This window comes from Zingiber officinale, chromosome 2A (assembly GCF_018446385.1).
Source record: "Zingiber officinale cultivar Zhangliang chromosome 2A, Zo_v1.1, whole genome shotgun sequence".
NCBI classification, from domain to species: Eukaryota; Viridiplantae; Streptophyta; class Magnoliopsida; order Zingiberales; family Zingiberaceae; genus Zingiber; species Zingiber officinale.
Genome location: NC_055988.1, coordinates 112,214,748 through 112,231,819, shown reverse-complemented (window position 1 = coordinate 112,231,819; position 17,072 = coordinate 112,214,748). Strand labels below are relative to the sequence as shown.

General features: G+C 36.5%; 1 protein-coding gene across 1 annotated transcript; it reads right to left on the bottom strand.

Annotated features, from left to right (window-relative positions):
- Positions 1-144: 144 nt before the first annotated feature.
- On the bottom strand, positions 145-16,686 carry LOC122041950 (protein CLT1, chloroplastic-like). Its single transcript, XM_042601850.1, has 10 exons — positions 16,106-16,686; positions 6,987-7,132; positions 5,049-5,086; positions 4,853-4,968; positions 4,397-4,496; positions 4,287-4,322; positions 4,088-4,138; positions 3,879-4,002; positions 2,043-2,168; positions 145-484 (listed from the first exon to the last, which is right to left on the bottom strand). The coding sequence occupies exons 1-10, from the start codon at positions 16,519-16,521 to the stop codon at positions 321-323; spliced, it is 1,317 nt and encodes a 438-aa protein (XP_042457784.1). The 5' UTR covers positions 16,522-16,686; the 3' UTR covers positions 145-320.
- Between the last annotated feature and the right edge of the window lie 386 nt (positions 16,687-17,072).

Here is a 17,072-nt window from a genome sequence, read left to right as displayed (position 1 = left end):
AATAGTTTAGTGGACTTAAAAAGGATAAATTTAATAGATAACATAAAATGAAACACTTTTTTTGATAAACAAAAAGGGGTGTTTGCTTTGATAATTCAGTAAAAAAGAGTCCTTTGATAATTCGGTAAAAAAAAAAACACACCCTTTAATTTTAAACATCATTATATTCTTGGATCGATAAATTTTAGGGCAAATTTTCTTTTATTTGTGATTCAAACAAGAAATTCCATCTACCTCTCTCAATCAAGAGATCTAAATGAGGCACCAAAAAAACAAGGAACCAAGGTAAAGAGAGGGATGGGCACCCCTAAAATTCGAGGTCATGATACTTTATTGTGCGTACTAGTGGTCAGAGGTGGACACCAGCAATAGAGGAGGAGACCACTGACAAGAACGATAGCTCCAGCGATGAAGCCAGAAGGGAGCGACGACGCTACTCCAATGTATGGCAGTGGCAGTGTGAAGACATAGATGGAAAGGGGAACTGAACACAAAATAACAAACAATTAAAGTTTTGTTTCACTGTTGAACACAATGATTTATTGGCCAACAATAATAGCAACCTATGCTGCTTATGTACTATCTGTGTGCATATAAAATAAATGATTCCAAGTGTGAAAATTGTCTAGCACACATGTAGTTTCACCACATAAATAGTTAAGAAACATTTAAATAACTTCCACAGTTGTTATAGGAAAGATGGTAAGCCTCATGCCATTTTGACAACAATCTTCAGCAACCCATGAAATCTGACTATATGTTTAACAAAATAGCCATCACAAGGAACTAAGGTTGCCACTAAGCAAAGATATCAGGGCAATTTACCAAAACAGAACTAAATGTTTTGTAACCATATACCACCTCAATAATCAAAAATTTACCCAATATCTTCCCTCACTATTTTTTTTTCCTATTTTATCCTTCAATTTCAGAAAACCTCTCCAAAACTTATTCTCAGTAATTTCCACAAGCCAATTCACAAATAATTTACAGATTAAGATTTTCATTCAAAATTAGATTATTTGGGTTCCTTTGCACATCCTAATGATGCATACTACAACTATTCATTTGAAATTTCTCACATGCTAATGGTGCACAAGTGAAAATGTCTCTGCCCTAGCACAAAATAGTTTGAGTTGATTTTTTACATTATCTTATGAATGATTTTCACACTGTTGATTTGTTAGTTTTCCATCACATTAAAAATGTTCAATTTAGTGGCTCTCACATCCTAATGATAATAAGCGAATAAATCAACTTTCATTGGCTACTTAGCACAAATTGGTCTGCCAGCCAAATTTCAAATCAATTTGACACAGTTTTCATTTAAATTCAGCACATTTGAGTTTGTTAGCATCTAAAATATTCATTTTTTAGGTCTCCCACATCATAAGGGTGTTACTATAGTTTGCACATGTAAGCACATTTCAAAATCATACTGCATGCACAGGTCTATGGTTTAGGTTGATGGTAAAATGGTAAGAAAAGAGAAAGAAACCTTGTTTGGTAAATTTTAAGTATTGAAACAAGATTTGATTAAAAGAAGCAATTTGAAAGGGCATGTTTTAGTAAATTACTCTAAATATGATATTGGTGTCACTGCACTTTAGTGATAAAAACAATGTTCCAATTAATAATAAACTAAAAAAATGTGAAGCAAAAAATAATCTGCTGTGGTCCAGGGATTCTTGTGCGAGCTAACCACCATTTACCAGCTAAAGCTATGGATGAATTTTTTGTCCCATATCATTCAAGACATGTCTATATTTACTTTTCAAGCAGCATGTGTTAACTTGGCCACAAAAATCAAATAGAGACTGATACGTTAACGCAATCCTCACAAGACTAATCAATGCAGTCACATTTTGAAATTGAAACCTAATGAGGAAATGCTTTGCTAGAAAACCAAATGCGAATAGGTGTTTATAAATAACCATCATTACTAGAATATATATATATATATATATGGGCACGGATTCATTAGGAAACAGAAATTTTGATAACACAAACAAATAGTATTGATAAAATAGATAGAAATGAACCTGAAAAAGTGGATGCAAGGCAAGAGACTACTGCTGAAGAAATCTTTAGAAGATGTAGCAAGGATATGTTAAATGCCATATTAACAATCACAAACAATATAGGTAAAAGTGGTGCGCCCTGGCATCCTGTAATAACAAAACATTATAAACACTTTTTTAATGTAGCATTTAGCATGAAAATATTATAACATTGATTTCACTAATGGATTACTTGTGTTGGGAATAGTGAAATAAGTAAAGAATGTGTTTCCGAGAGGTATAATCCAAAAGACCCTAATTACGAAAAATTAGCAACATAAGGGTACATGCTTATGTTGCATATAGAGTATTAGTTGCCATAATTTTAAAGACAAGAAAGATTAGGGCTGGAATTTTATCATGTCACATTTATCAATCATGTCGTAGTTGTGGCATTTCATTATTTTGATATAAAATCATGTAAAAGAACAATAAAATAAACAACTATTATCATTTCTGAAAATAATAAAAGGTCAATTTATACAACGTTGCAAAGTTACTAAATTTTTTAAATAATTGATTTTTTTGATAAATGGGTTGAGTTAATCATATTGTATCATGTTCCTTGAGATTTTGTCTCCATAAATCGTGTTTGACTTGCCATAGTATCTATTATTCATCATGCAGTCAAATTTAAGTGTTTACTTTTTTTCCATTAGCACTAAATATGAACTCACTAGACACATCCAATAAAACCTTTGTGATACATGACAAATGTAAATATAATAGATTCAAAATTTGAATTAAGGAGAGAAATTTTAGAAACCTAAATTTAAGTTACGTGGAATTAAATATAAGTGTAGGAAAAGTAGTTTCAATAAAAAGAAAAACAACAATCGAATAGTTCTAGATATCTTAGATATTCAATTCACCAATAGTTCAACAAGGAGATGTTGATGAAAATAACGTTACAAAATATATAATGGATGATTAGACCAGAGAAGAGCTTCTGTTATGTAATGATTATGTGCCCCAGCGACATAAAGAGAAATCCTAAAATACTCAACTCAAGATGACCAATACCTTGTAAAAGCATATGCATGTTGCATGTAGTCTAGCTATTGTAAAACGTACATTTGATTTACAGGTTAATAAGTGAGTCCAGAATAAAAATATAAAATATTTAAGTTTAGGTCAACAAATTTTTATACCAAACTAATTAAACCCAAACATATATAAAACAAATTATATCCACCACATAATCATTCAAATGATTCAATTTTACATATCTATATTAAGGAAAGTTGAACAACTATCACATAACATATCAAATTAATCAGCCTAGCTATCTATATTTGGGATAACTTTTATGTCTACTAAACACAATAGTGTATTACCAAAGATCAAGTCCTCATATTGAGTTATGTAAGGCAGACTCACAGATAATTCTGTTCTAACTCATAGTTGCTAAAATGAGCAGAAAATAGTACCATGCATAATGCTTTAACCAGTGCATTCATTGTCTATTGAACACACATGCCATCAACCTTACACTCATAAGTTAAGATGTTGCTGCAATTTAATTTCATAGTGTACTACTATGTCAACCTTCATTTCATCCAAAATAGCACAAAGAATGTTAATTAGAATCAATTAAAAAAATTAATCATCTTTCATTTGTAAAGACAAAAAAAATAATAGCATCAATTGGTAGGTGGTTAATTTTTTTTACTACATAGGGTACTTATGGGCAATAAATGTTGCATGCTGCAGTTAAAAAGCCTTTCTGAGCATTTGTGCATTACAAAATTTTATGACTATGGGATATAGGTATTTGAAGAGAAAATTGTTTCAAGCAAAGGAGTACAGGTGATGGACCTCCTGATAATGATCCAATATTTAGAAAGCAGGCCGTTCCATCTCTAATATACGATGGCAATTGATGGAATGGAATGCCCCATAGCTTCGACATGAATGGCATCAAAAGGCATATAAATATGGCCTGCATTAACCATAGCTTTAACATCATGGTAGAAGGAAGTTTAAATAACCATTAATAAAAAAAATAGCCAAGAGTAAATTTTAACCTGAAAAGCAGATCCAAAAGAATTTACAATAAAAAGGTCAAGAGAACCTCCCTGGCATAGGAAACACAAAGTATTAGTATCCTGAACTCAAGTAATTCTATTGATAAAATTATCATGGAAATTAATATAAGAATAGCAGCATATATGTTTGGAACTCAGCAACTTGGACAAAAAAAATCTGATAGGGACTGGAATATACCTTCAGTTTCTTAGCAGCATCCAGGAATATAATCTCCTAAATACACAAGACAGCATATTATAGAAACTGTGCATCGATAAGGTTGTAAATTTATCCATACAATATACTACCTTCAAGATAGTGTCCGCAGCTTGAAATAGAAATGAAAGAATCATAAGAAGTGACCAAAATATTCCAGCATTTTTTAATGAGGTACCAGCACCAGACCCACTGCAGAAGCAAACATGCTTTCTGATTAGTGTTGCCTGATTAAGATTCGTTAATTGTGCAATACTAGTGTAGGGAGGTCTAGAAAGAGTATAGTGATGGACTTTGAAAATAACATCTTATATTGAGTGAATCATCATAGTTGACTCATATTTTATCATTTTTATGTACTTGTGAAGGTTAAGTAGTACAAGAGAATCATAAATTATATACCCTTCAATCAAAAAAGGCAGAATTGGCATTCTATTCATGCCATATTGTACTCTATCGTCATGAGGATGCCAAAGACCAACCAGGTTTCAAATATCTAAATTTAACTAAAATTAAAATGAACTTCATTTAATATTTTATGAGGATACCTTGCCACAGTTATTACCACTCCGATGGTCACAAGAAAACACCCTAGTAGTTGGTTTAGTCGAAATCGCCTCTTAAGAAATATAACTGAAAAGATAAGCTGCCAAACAAGAAATGTCTGCAAAACATGATTAATGCCTGTTATTTGATGGATGCTTCCACAAATTCTTAAGGAAAGTGATTATAAAGCCTCATTACCTGAGACAGGATTGGTATTGATGCCCCGGAAAGAACAGCTACTCTAGCAAAAAGGCAAATAAACAACATAAATCAGAGCAGATCTATGAATACATGTTTTTATATGAAATTTCATTAAATAAAAAGTATGAGGGGAGAGAAGCCAACTGTCAGAAAACAAAAAAAAAAAGAGGAATCTAATTAGGAACATAACTTATTTCTATGTTTGTGTATGGGGTCATACATTTCCCAGTTGGGACAAAATATCATCCATGTGTTAATAAGAATTTTCTCTACCTTTCAAAATAGCATCCATGTGTTAACAAGAATTTTCGCTGCATTTCCTGATTCTCATTTGCTCTTCTCATGCATGCATAGTGACATTTTTGGAGAACACACTCAATCATCAGGAGAGAAATGTGTTTATTTGAAGGCATAACTAAAAAGGAAAAGAATCCTTTTTTAATGAAAAAGAAAAGTCCCTTATTTGAATAAACTAATCCTCAAAATTGGGCTGGACGAATGTACAGAAAAACTAAATAAGATCTCTCCAATTTTCCATTCATTTACCTAGGTAAAACAATTTGAAAGGAAAATTAACCAGCAATTCGTTCACTTCTCTATCTTCCAAGTAACAAAAAGAAGAAACCTCATTTTTTTCCCTCCACTTTCCCATCCATGTTCCCACTTCCACAGTTTTACTCTTTCAATTTGAAATGATGCCAGTGCACAATCTTACAAATCACTAAAGCATCTACTTCTTTGAGGTTCTGAAGTACACATCTAGTTCAACATTTTGAGCAACTGATTGTTATGAATTCTTTGAAAAAAGTATGAAGATTTTTCATTAATGATTTACTATCCTTTGAATAGGCAAACCACATTAATTGATACAAAGACCTGGTGTTTCAAGATGAAGCACAAAGTAGGAGAGTGAGTTGAATTGGTACAAAGAACTAAAGTTCAAATTTCAAACTTCTGACTATTTTACTACTTGCTTCTGTGACTGCTATTACTTTCCTTTGTGTAGGTGGACTTGGTGCTTTGGCTTGTCAACAAACAAGATGCATAATGATGGGCTCAATCAATTTTTAAATCAAATACTTTTCTGGACCTTCCAAACACGTAATAGATACTAAGATAATTAATGGAACTTTCATGAACGTTCCAAGCTGTGCATACTGTAGAATATGTGAACCGCAATCATTTGATTATTCAGGTTTATTTTCTGAATCAAAGTGACTAAATGAAAGAAAAAGTTCAAACAGTTATCAGAATCTACTGTTTTCAGCACATCTTACTAAACTTGTAGATATTTATTAGATAGGATTGATCATACTGATCCTAAAATCTTACTATGATTCTTTAAAAAAGAATTATGATATCGACTTTGGATTTCTTCCAAAGTGATTTTACATGTAGGTCACAAGAGATACACGAACAAATGGTATATGATTTTGTAGTAAGATGGGCATAAGCTAATTTTGTATTGCTTTTTCATTTGCATCTAAATACTAAATACATAAACTTAATCATGTTGGTATAAGATTGTTATTGAGTTCCTCATTTAACATAAACTTAGGAGACATTCAATGATGATTCATGTATATTGTTGTTGTTATCATGCTTCCTTTGATGCTAGATTGCCAGTATAACTTCTGCAAAAGTTCCAAATATTTGCATAATTAAAATAAAGAATCAAAGCTACAGCATCCATAAAAGGTAGTAAACTAAGTTCAAATAACTAGGGCAGAATTGGTTTTGCCTTCAGGATCAAAAGGAACACATACAAAGTTTAGATCAGACAGAAAATACAAGTATATCATGCACCACCTCTGCTTATGCTCTAATGATGCAGAAATTAACAGACCTGAGAGAAAGCTACTAGAAGATATTATATGTATGAGATCATCTCACAAATTTGTATACTTGCCAAAAAAGGAAATTAGATTAGCATACCTCCAGCAGCCATTCCCGATGCAGCAGCCAAAGCTTCCAAGAATCCAACTGCCAAAAATTTGGTCTTTGGAAGCGAAAGCATCTCATCGGTTACAATGCCAGCTTGATAACGAGTGTAAAGGATTGAGAAGTAAACAACCAAGTATCTGACAAAAAAAATCTACAGTTGAACAACAACAACAACAACAACAACAACAGATTTACATAATCCTTTTTGGAGGAAGGCAAAGATTACTTTTAAATTAAATATGGACAAGCAGATCATGGGTGAAGGTTTTGCACTTACAGCATGTACAAGTATCCCATAATCATGGCCTCCCAAGTTAGGAAGTTTGGATAAGCCAAGTATATGCTCCTGTCAATTGTTTGTTTGTGTTTTAAAGATGTCATTGTTTGATTACTTTAGAAGCATATTTTCACAACACACCCAATTTCAAGCTCAAAAGAAATTTCAGATCCACCCTTTGGCTTACTCTCTTGGCCTATGGTCTTGGCTTATAGTCTTTTCTAGCTCCTTCCTTAAGATCATTCTAAATATTTCTCTAAAATCTTTTCATCATGACAATATCTTGTTGGTATAATCGAGATGCATGACAAAGGGTTTAATTTTAAGTATTGAAAATTTGACTTGGGTGTTGAGTGAGCAGGCCACTTAACAGAAAAAACTCTGGTGGATTAGAAGGACCAGGCACTAGGCAAGAAAGTCTTAGTAGATCAAGCGGACCAAACACTAAGCAAAGGAAGACCAAATGAGTTGATTAACCGAACATCTGGTAGGACAAATTTGATGAGTCAGCAAGGACCGGACATCAAAATAGAAGAAATCCCTAGTGGGTCAATAAGAAAGTCCAAATGGGTCAACAGAACCGAATGTTTGGCCAAGTGAGAAAAGCAAAGTCAGTTTAGGAGAGGTCCTTCTGAAAGAAAGTTGTGAGGAGTGTCTTAAATCTTGGGACAAGGATAATCCTACAACTAGCATTGATCTGACCAAGAAATATGAGTTTCAAAGTCGAGATCAAACAGTATCAAAAATAGAGCATGCATATCATTAATATTTCTATTTGTGCTAACTCTATTTTACAGGAGTTAAACTTTCGATCGGATGAAAGCTAAGTTCGATCGACCGGATGATTCAGGCGATTGAACCGTTGGCTGAGCCGAAGCTGATGAGGCATCAGATTTGCTAAAAAAGCTAACATGGCAGCCGATGTGTACAATGACATGACATGATAAACTTCAGAAAGCTAACGTGTCGCGTATAAGAATTGTGTTGTTGACGTGGCATCTGATGTGGTAGAGGATAAGGCTTGAGGTGTTGACATAGTGGCTTTCAGGCGACCAGAAGTTGATTCGGTGCTTGGGTTGATCCGATCAACAAATGCATCTAGAAAGAAAGCTAGCGTAGACAAGGATCGATCGACCAGCACGGTTGATTGGGCGACCGACAAACCAATCAGTTTATCAAGCAGTATAAACTATGGATCGGTCGACTGCATGGGTCGGTTCAGTAGACCGAAAAAAAGGGCAGCCCGATGCACGAAGCTCCCGCCATGTGGGGTCTCGGGGAAGGATCAATTGTACGCAGCCTTACCCTGCTTTTTGCAAGAGGTTGTTTCCAGGATTCGAACCCATGACCTTTTGGTCACATGGCAACAACTTTACCGTTGCGCCAAGGCTCCCCTTCTTCAGTAGACCGAAAAAGATCTATAAAAGTGATTCAAAGTAGAGACTCAGAAGATCAATTCAAGTCATTCTTTCTCAAGTTCTGCTCCTCTGTACCCAAAGAAACTACAAGTCCATTTCAAATCCATCGAGCTTCAAAATTCTATCTACCTAGATTTTGGTATTCTTTAATTCATTCTGCATTTCATTTATAGAGATACAATAAATAATTATTGCAATCTCTTTGAATTGTAAGGGGGTTATCCACCTCCGAAAGGTTTTCAGAAAGGAGAAGATTCCAAAGTGATTTTCAGAGAGCGATCCACGAATCGTATGCTTTGGAGTAGCAATTTTGAGGGATTGTGAACCAAGTAAAACTTTATGTCACTTGTGTCTACAGTTTCTATTCTTTTGTTAGGTTGCGTTCTGATTTCTTATTTCAAAGAAAAACAAGTTTTAAAAATAAAAGCGATATTAACCCCCCCCCCCCCCCCCCCCCCCCCTATCACTCTATATGATCCTACATATCTAAATATGTTATAGGGAATTTCTATATATGCAATATAACAATGTTGGATCAAGTTGATTTAAGGTGTTTACTCAAGAGTAGGATGCCTATAAACACCTCCCTACCTTTTACTTATAAATCATCCTCAAGGGTATCCTCAAGGACATCTTCAATAATATTAAGTTCTCTTTACTCGAGCCCTATCAATTTCTTTTAACCTCTATTGTGTAGGTTCCTAGCAAGTTAGGCCTCCTTAGCAACTTTGCAAGAATAAATTGTCAAATGTCACACAAATTAATGCCACTAAAATTAAGCCCGTGACAATTGGTATCATAACCAAATTCCCACCATTTAGCATCTAACTATTATGCTTAGGGCAAAGACTTCAAACACTAGAGGAGCAGTGCACACAAGGTAGACACAGCAATGCTAAGGCAACAAAGGTGGATGCTATTGAAGCATGGGTTGTTACCTTGGAGTAAGTCATCTCTAAGATGCAATCCACTATAGAGGTGATTAGTATTGATAGCTTGGAGAAACGTATCTTTGAGGAAAGTCCATTATTGGAGATCTCATTAACCGTCTAAATGAAATAGAGACATAGTCTAAATAAAGTAGAGCTAGAGAGTATGGTGAGTTAAGTGTTGCCACCAAGAAGGTCATCCTCGATTGCAATAATGTTCACCATGTGAAAAAGCAAGTCGTCACTAAGCTCATTGAAGTTAAGGCATTAGTGGAGCAGGAATTGTGGGTTTTATAAGAAGAAATGGAAGCACGGACACATGAGGAGGGTCATGGGCACACATGTGAAACTAGCTTAGGACATTCAAGTGCCAGCAACTTCAACTCTTTTCCCATGCCAACATTAGTTGTCTACAAGAGTGCTCATGATATCAAGGAGGTTGATAGTTTCTTGTATAAATTGAGAGTTTTTTTTTTTAAAAGGCATATGAGGTGATTCCTCAAGGGCCAATGGTGCATCCATCTACTAAAAAATATTGTGTGCATGTGGTGGCAATTTTAGCAACAAGAGAAAAGATCTTCACTCAGCACTTGACTTAAAGAGGAACTCAAGAAGCAATTCAGTTCAACCAACACTGAGAAGGAGGCACACGGTCATTTATGACAACTGAAGCAAACTAGTAACATTCGGGAAAGGAATTTGCTTCATTGCTATTAGAGATTGATGGCATGTCCCATAAAGATTATCTCTTCTATTTTGTGGGTAAATTGAAGATTTGTAGAGATGAGGTGTGCAAGATTTGGAAGTTGCTACCACCAAGGCTGAGTCACTCATCGACTACTCTTCCCAATCAAAGGAAAAGAAGATCGACTATGACAAGAATGGGGGCGAGAAAAGTGAACATAGAGATTGTATATTTAAGATGGTAACAAAATGGACAAGCTAAAGAACGATAAGTCGAATACACCCGAACCTAAAAAGTCTTGCTTCATTTGTAATTGTCTATATTGGATGAGGGATTGTCATAATGAGCCAACACAAAGAAAGTTACTCTACGACGAAAGGTTTCAAGCTAACATGGGACGCTTTAAATACTTAGCGCTCTCAAGGCTAAAATCATCACTACAACCAAGAAGAGGTCTTATGTTTGTAAGTGTAATGATTAATGGCAAAAAGGTTCTAGTCATGAGCAACTCACAATTTTATTTCCAAAGACAAGGCTAAGTAGTTGGGCCTCCAAATTACTAGCGATGGGTGTTCCCTCAAAGTTGTGAATTTGTAGGTTCGGCCCATTGCTGGTATCGCCAAGTCGATTCAGGTTTACCTTAGAGAATGGAGGGGAAGCCTAGATTTCTCCATTGTATCGATGGATGACTTTCAAGTGGTGCTAAGATTGAAGTTCTTTAATCAATGACTGTGTTTCCTCTACACGCAGTCAACTCCCTTTAACATACTTGTAGGAAACAAGGCATGTGTGGTTCTAATAGAGCGTGCCGTGATGGTAAAGCCCAAGGCACTATCAGCCCTACAATTTAAGTGAGGGTTAAAGTTGAAACCGAGTTACCTTACCACTATTCAAAAGTTGAACGATGGGGAAGACTTTGCCAAATCCATGGAGCAAGTCCCAGAGGTCATATAAGCAGTTCTTGAAGCATTCAAGGATGTAATGCCACAAGAGCTTCTAAAGAAGATTCCACTAGAGCATGAGGTAGATCACTAAGCTAAATACTAAGCCATCGACCATGGCACTTTATCACATGGCACCTCCTGAATTAATTGAGTTATGGAAACAACTCAAAGACTTGCTAGACTTGGGATATTTCGTCCTTCCAAAGCTCCCTTTAGTGCACTAGTATTGTTTCAAAAGAAGAAGGATGGGTCTGTTAGCATGTGCATCGACTATTGAGTAGTTAACAAGATCATCACAAGAATAAATACCCCATCCCTTTGATTGTTAAAACTTATTGATCAGTTAGGGAAAGCTCGATACTTCTCTAAACTAGACTTGTGGTCAGAAAAATGTCTAAGTGTGGATTGTAGCAAGGGATGAGCCCAAGAAAACATGTGTAACAAGGTACAATGCTTTTGAATTCTTGGTTATTCTCTTTAGTTTTACAAATGCACTAGCTACATTTTGCACCCTTATGAATAAGCTCTTCCATCACTAGTCTACTTGGATGGCATTGTAGTGTATAATACAACCCTTGAAGATTACTTGTATCAGTTCAAACAAGTCATCCAAATGCTACGTGAAAAATGAATTGTATGTCAAGCGAGATAAATATTCATTTGCCCCAACAAGATGTGGAGTTCCTTAACCATAGAATCTACAATGAGAGGCTTATAATGGATCAAGACAAGGTAAAAATCATTCAAAGTCGGTAGCCACCCACCAAGGATACAAATGAGATCATTCCATGGGTTGGTAAACTACTATTGGTATTTCATCAAGGGATTTTCTAGCAAAGCCACACCCTTGACCAATCTCCTCAAGGAGGATAGCTCATGGCAGTGGACAAAGAAGTGTCACCAAGCATTTAAGCAGTTGAGGAAGGCTACTATGATGAACTAATGTTGATATTGCCTGACCATACCAAATCATTTGAGGTACACATTGATGCTTCAGAATTTGATATTGGTGTACTTATGCAGGAAGGACACCCCAATGCCTTTGAAAGTTGAAAGTTAAACAACACAAAGAGGCCCTATACAGTGAAGAAGGAAATGATCGTTGTCATGTGTTTGCTTTTGAACATGGCGCCATTACTTACTAGGTTCACACTTTGTCATCCTAACAGACAATCTTACCACAAATTATTTTCACTCAAAAGAAGCTCAGCCCTAAGCAATTTCATCCACAATATATTTCTTGGCAAAATTCGACCACCAACTCAAGTAAAGTTTGACAATAATAATATGGTGGCTATCGTACTAAGTAGGAAAGCAGAGCTAACTACATGAAGCATGAGTCAACCACAAGGTACATTTGTCGATCACATCAAAGAAGCATTAAACCAAGGTTCCCTTGCCCATCATTTGCTAAAGTTAGCTAGATAGGGGAAGACACGATGCTTTTGGATGGATGACGGCTTACTCCTTACCACCAGCATCAAAAATTTTATTCCCAAGCATGACAACTCGAGAAAAGAAATTATCAAGCAGTGTCGTAATTCCAAGTGGGTTGTCATTCGGGTATGGCAAGAACCCTATCGCTCGTGGTGAACACATATTATGAGCCATGGATGTGAGATGACATCGAGACATATGTGTGGACTTATCTTGTTTGCCTACCAACACAAAGTGGAGCATCAACACCTAGCAGGACTATTTGAACTCAACTCAGTCCAAAGCCCCCATGGTAAAGTGTCTCAATGGATTAAGTCTAAAGGGTACAAAAGCATCACGGTTGTAGTTGATAAATTTAGCAAATATGTCATTTTCATTCTTGTCTAATTAGATTATACTGCGAATGAAGCAACACACGTGTTCCATCAATATGTAGTGAAGCTTTGAGGACTTCCACAAAACATAGTAAGCAAGCAATAGTGAGCTTCGTTTCATTGGATATTTTGGACCAAGAGTTTCAAATTATTGGGACAGATTTAAATTTCTCTACAAGTTTTCAACCCCAAAATGGCGAACAAACTAAGTGCATCAATAGACTGCTTAAGCTTTACTTAAGGCACTATATTTTCACTAGCAAGATTGGGCAAAAGTTGCTAGATGTAACTTAATTCTCTAATAACTTACAAAGGTGCAAGACAACAAGTAAAAGCAAATTCAAGATTATGATTCAGGCAACAACCAATGATACCCAATATCATTGCCTTGACTTATGAAGAGAAGAGCCTAGCAATCCACATCCAAGTCGAGGGGCATGAGCAAACCAATATCTCAAGGCTTTATTTAGACAAAACTGCAAAGAAAATGAAGAAATAGACAAACACAGAGGTGGCATGTAGAGTTCGAGGAAGACAATATGGTACAAGTGAAATTCCTACCCTAACAAGTTAGTCCTTACAGAAAGTGCACAAAGGGTTGGAAAGAAGATATGAAAGCCCCTTCCTAGACATTAAGCATGTGTGAATGGGTAAGGTATCTTACCAAGTCCAATCTTCCATGTAAGCATTCTCAAGCCTTATAATGAAGACAAGGATGAATCCAACGAACCAAGTCTAAGCACACACCAACAGCCGTTGTCACCTCCAATAAAAATGTGGAGTACATTATTGCGGATAGGATCATTCAAAGGAAAGGAGTTCTAAACTACATTAAATATTTGGTGAAATGAAAGAAATTACCAAACACTGAAGCAAGTTGGGAATGAGAGTATACCTTGTGACAATTCACTTAGCATATCAAGCAATACAATTTCAAGCCCAAGAGAGGTTTTTGATATACCCTTTGGCTCACTCTCCTGGCCCGTAGTCTTGGCCTATAGTGTTTCTAAACTTTCCTTGAGATAATTCTGAATACTTCTCTAGAATCTCCCCATCATGACAATATCTAGATATTTTATAGGATCTTTCAAAACATGTAATGTACATCGTTGGATCAAATTGATCCGAACCATTATTCAGAGGAGGATGCCTATAAATACCTCCCTTCCCTTTATTTGTAGATCCTTGTCAAGAATATTTCAATAATATTAAGCTCTCTTTAGGTCTCAAGCCTTCTCAATCTCTTTTAGCTACTCTTGTGTGGGTGTCTAGTGAGTTAGGCTTGCTTATTAACTTTGCAGGGATAAATTCTTTAAGTGCCAAGGGGTGAGTGGTGTTAAAATTGAGCCCGCGACAATATGGTCCAAATCCATCAAAGCCCTCCCTCTTAATAGCTATGGACTTCTCAAAATCAAGAAGTTGAGAGCTGTAAGGAGCACATCTATAGATGATAGGGGTTATCCTCGGAAGAGATGAACAATTCTCCAATCATAATCATGCAAAGGTGCAATAGATTAGCAAGTAGGTCGCAAAATGTGCAGAGAGTAGCAAGTCTAAGGGGCCTACAGGAGAATATATGGAGTATAATGTATTAGAACCTCACCAATACGAGCCTATAACCACCTCAAATGATATACATTAAAGAAAAGTTATCATTAACACATCTTAAGCATAACCATAATGGTGTCAAGATTAGCAAAAGTACTAAATATAATTAATGTACTAGAACCTCACCAATAAGAGCCCATAACCACCTCAAACGATATACATTAAAAAAAATTATCATTAATCATCTTAAGCATAACCATAACAGTGTCAAGATTAACAAAAGTACTAGTTATGGATCTAATGTCTATTCTATTTTGATTTGAATTGAATGTCAATCTATTGATCCATAGCCTGCCACATGTTGACTAAGCGAAGAAAAAACTAAAAGGCAACAAGACATGAAGGGCAATTGCTCCAACAACCTAATCTTGAAAAAATTCAAATAAGGCAATTACAAAATGCCCTAGCAAATCACTATCTACATGAAAGATTTAGATGAATCCAAATACTTTTGAAAAGCAAGTAAAATATTAATAATCTTTCAACGCATGAATTTCATCATCTATATATTTCTGAATTGTCCTTATATTTTTAGGAACGCATGTTTGAGTTCATATATACAAGGATATTTGAATTAAGACTAGCTACCTATCTATTCACCGTAATTACCTTTGCAAGCTCTACAGAAAAAAAAAAAAAATCAGACATTGTGAATAATAAATTATTAAACCGTAGGTGCCCTTTGTTCTATATAACTTCAAAATAACAACTTGTAACCATTCCGTCTATTTTTGTCCTAAATATCTTCACAATACATCATCTAACCAATATGTCTCTATCAATAAGAACTTCATTGCTCCTGGGGCAGGTTGAGTTGGGTAGATATTGCTACAATGGACAAGCAGTCGAATCTCGGCAAAGCCAAGAAAAATGTCCTCCCTATAGTGGTCCACTGCAGCTTCCCAATTAACCTCCATGGGACCGATTGTGTGGGGTGGGGTGGCGGATTCCACCTTTTCTACCATAAGAACTTCATTTAGTTCAACTGTCAAAATCATTAATAAGTAAGCTGGTCCATTCGAAATAAGAGGATCCAGAGAAACCGTCGCACTCGTTAATTTTATTTCCTTTTTTTATTCAGCAGAAGATATCTTCTTTTGTCAGAATGTTTTTTTCGAAAAACTTGCACGTTCGCAAGACCAGCCGAGCTTCCTTGCTCTGCATCTTTAACTCACCATCCAAAGACCGACGCTCCCCGAAATGAGACACGCGCGAACTAGTGGCAAAAGGCGAAACGCAATCACGGATGTCTGAGGAGACAAACACGGAGGAGGAGGTAAATCACGGATGAGTAGATGAGGGTGTGAGTTATATGGAGTGCAGGGATTTCCGCCCTGTCAGCTCCAAGGTTTGACCCCCTCGACCTCAAGTGGTATCTCCGCGGGACACGCGCGAACGAGAGAGAGAGAGAGAGAGAGAGAGAGAGAGGCGGTCTTACCCGAACGTGGCGAATTGAGCGAGGAAGAAAGGATACTCCTTGAGAGGCACAAGCGCGAGCTTGTAGAGCACCCGGTTGCCAGTCCCCAAGACCACCGTGACCACCGCCGCGGCCACCAGTTCTGCCGCCTTCCGCCGCTTCCGATCCACCTCTAATTCCCCAAGCACATCTCCTATGGCATCGATACCTTTCGCTGACGGAGATCGCACTCTCAAGAACGACAATCCGCCGCCGCCCTGAAAGTGAGCCACGACCGGCTCGGATAATCGCGAACTGACCTCGACGCGGAGGGTACGGGGGACTCCATCGCACAGCGCCGAGCGGACGGAGACGGGCTGGAGACGGGAAAACCGAATCCGCAGATCCGACGGCGGGGGGATCGAAGGAGCAGAGAGCCGGCGATAGCACGAGAACATCGCCGATCTCTTACGCCAAGGGCACCGATCGCGGAGCGGCAGAGACGAGGAAGGATTTCAGTCGCCCGAGGACATCGCCGCCTCCTCCTCCCTATTTTATGAATATATTTTTCGAATTTAATTCAGCAATCGACGCGCACTAAGGTTCCAGCTTTCCCAAAGACCGCACACTATTTGCATTTGGCTACATTTTAAAAATCAATATTGTACCGCGACGGTGATGATTTTAAAATTTATACAATGTTAATTTTTAAAATACATTGACAGTGATGATATTCTTTTGAATAGAATTGTTTTTTAAAATATAATATTTTTGTGAATACAACCTCCAGTGGCACAGTAAGATCAGCTATTATGCCGATTAATTTTAAGATGATTAATTCGATGTTATAAAAATTTCATCCATCGTAATAATATAATAAATTAGAAAGTATTTGATTGGTTGATCCTTGAATATTTAAAAATTAAAGAAAACGTCATGTCACTGTATCATTGTCCGAGACAAAAGCCTACTTTAACTTTAATCCAATCTATTTTAGATAGGGATGTCC

Bases quoted from the DNA above. Each gene is read 5' to 3' on its own strand.
- LOC122041950 (XM_042601850.1), bottom strand. From the start codon at position 16,521: ATGTTCTCGTGCTATCGCCGGCTCTCTGCTCCTTCGATCCCCCCGCCG. The intron at 4,497-4,852 runs GTATCCTCATAA...TTGCTTCTGCAG, and splicing joins GTGGTAATAACTGTGGCAAG to TGGGTCTGGTGCTGGTACCT. The intron at 4,003-4,087 runs GTTAAAATTTAC...TGGTTAATGCAG, and splicing joins CTTTTGGATCTGCTTTTCAG to GCCATATTTATATGCCTTTT.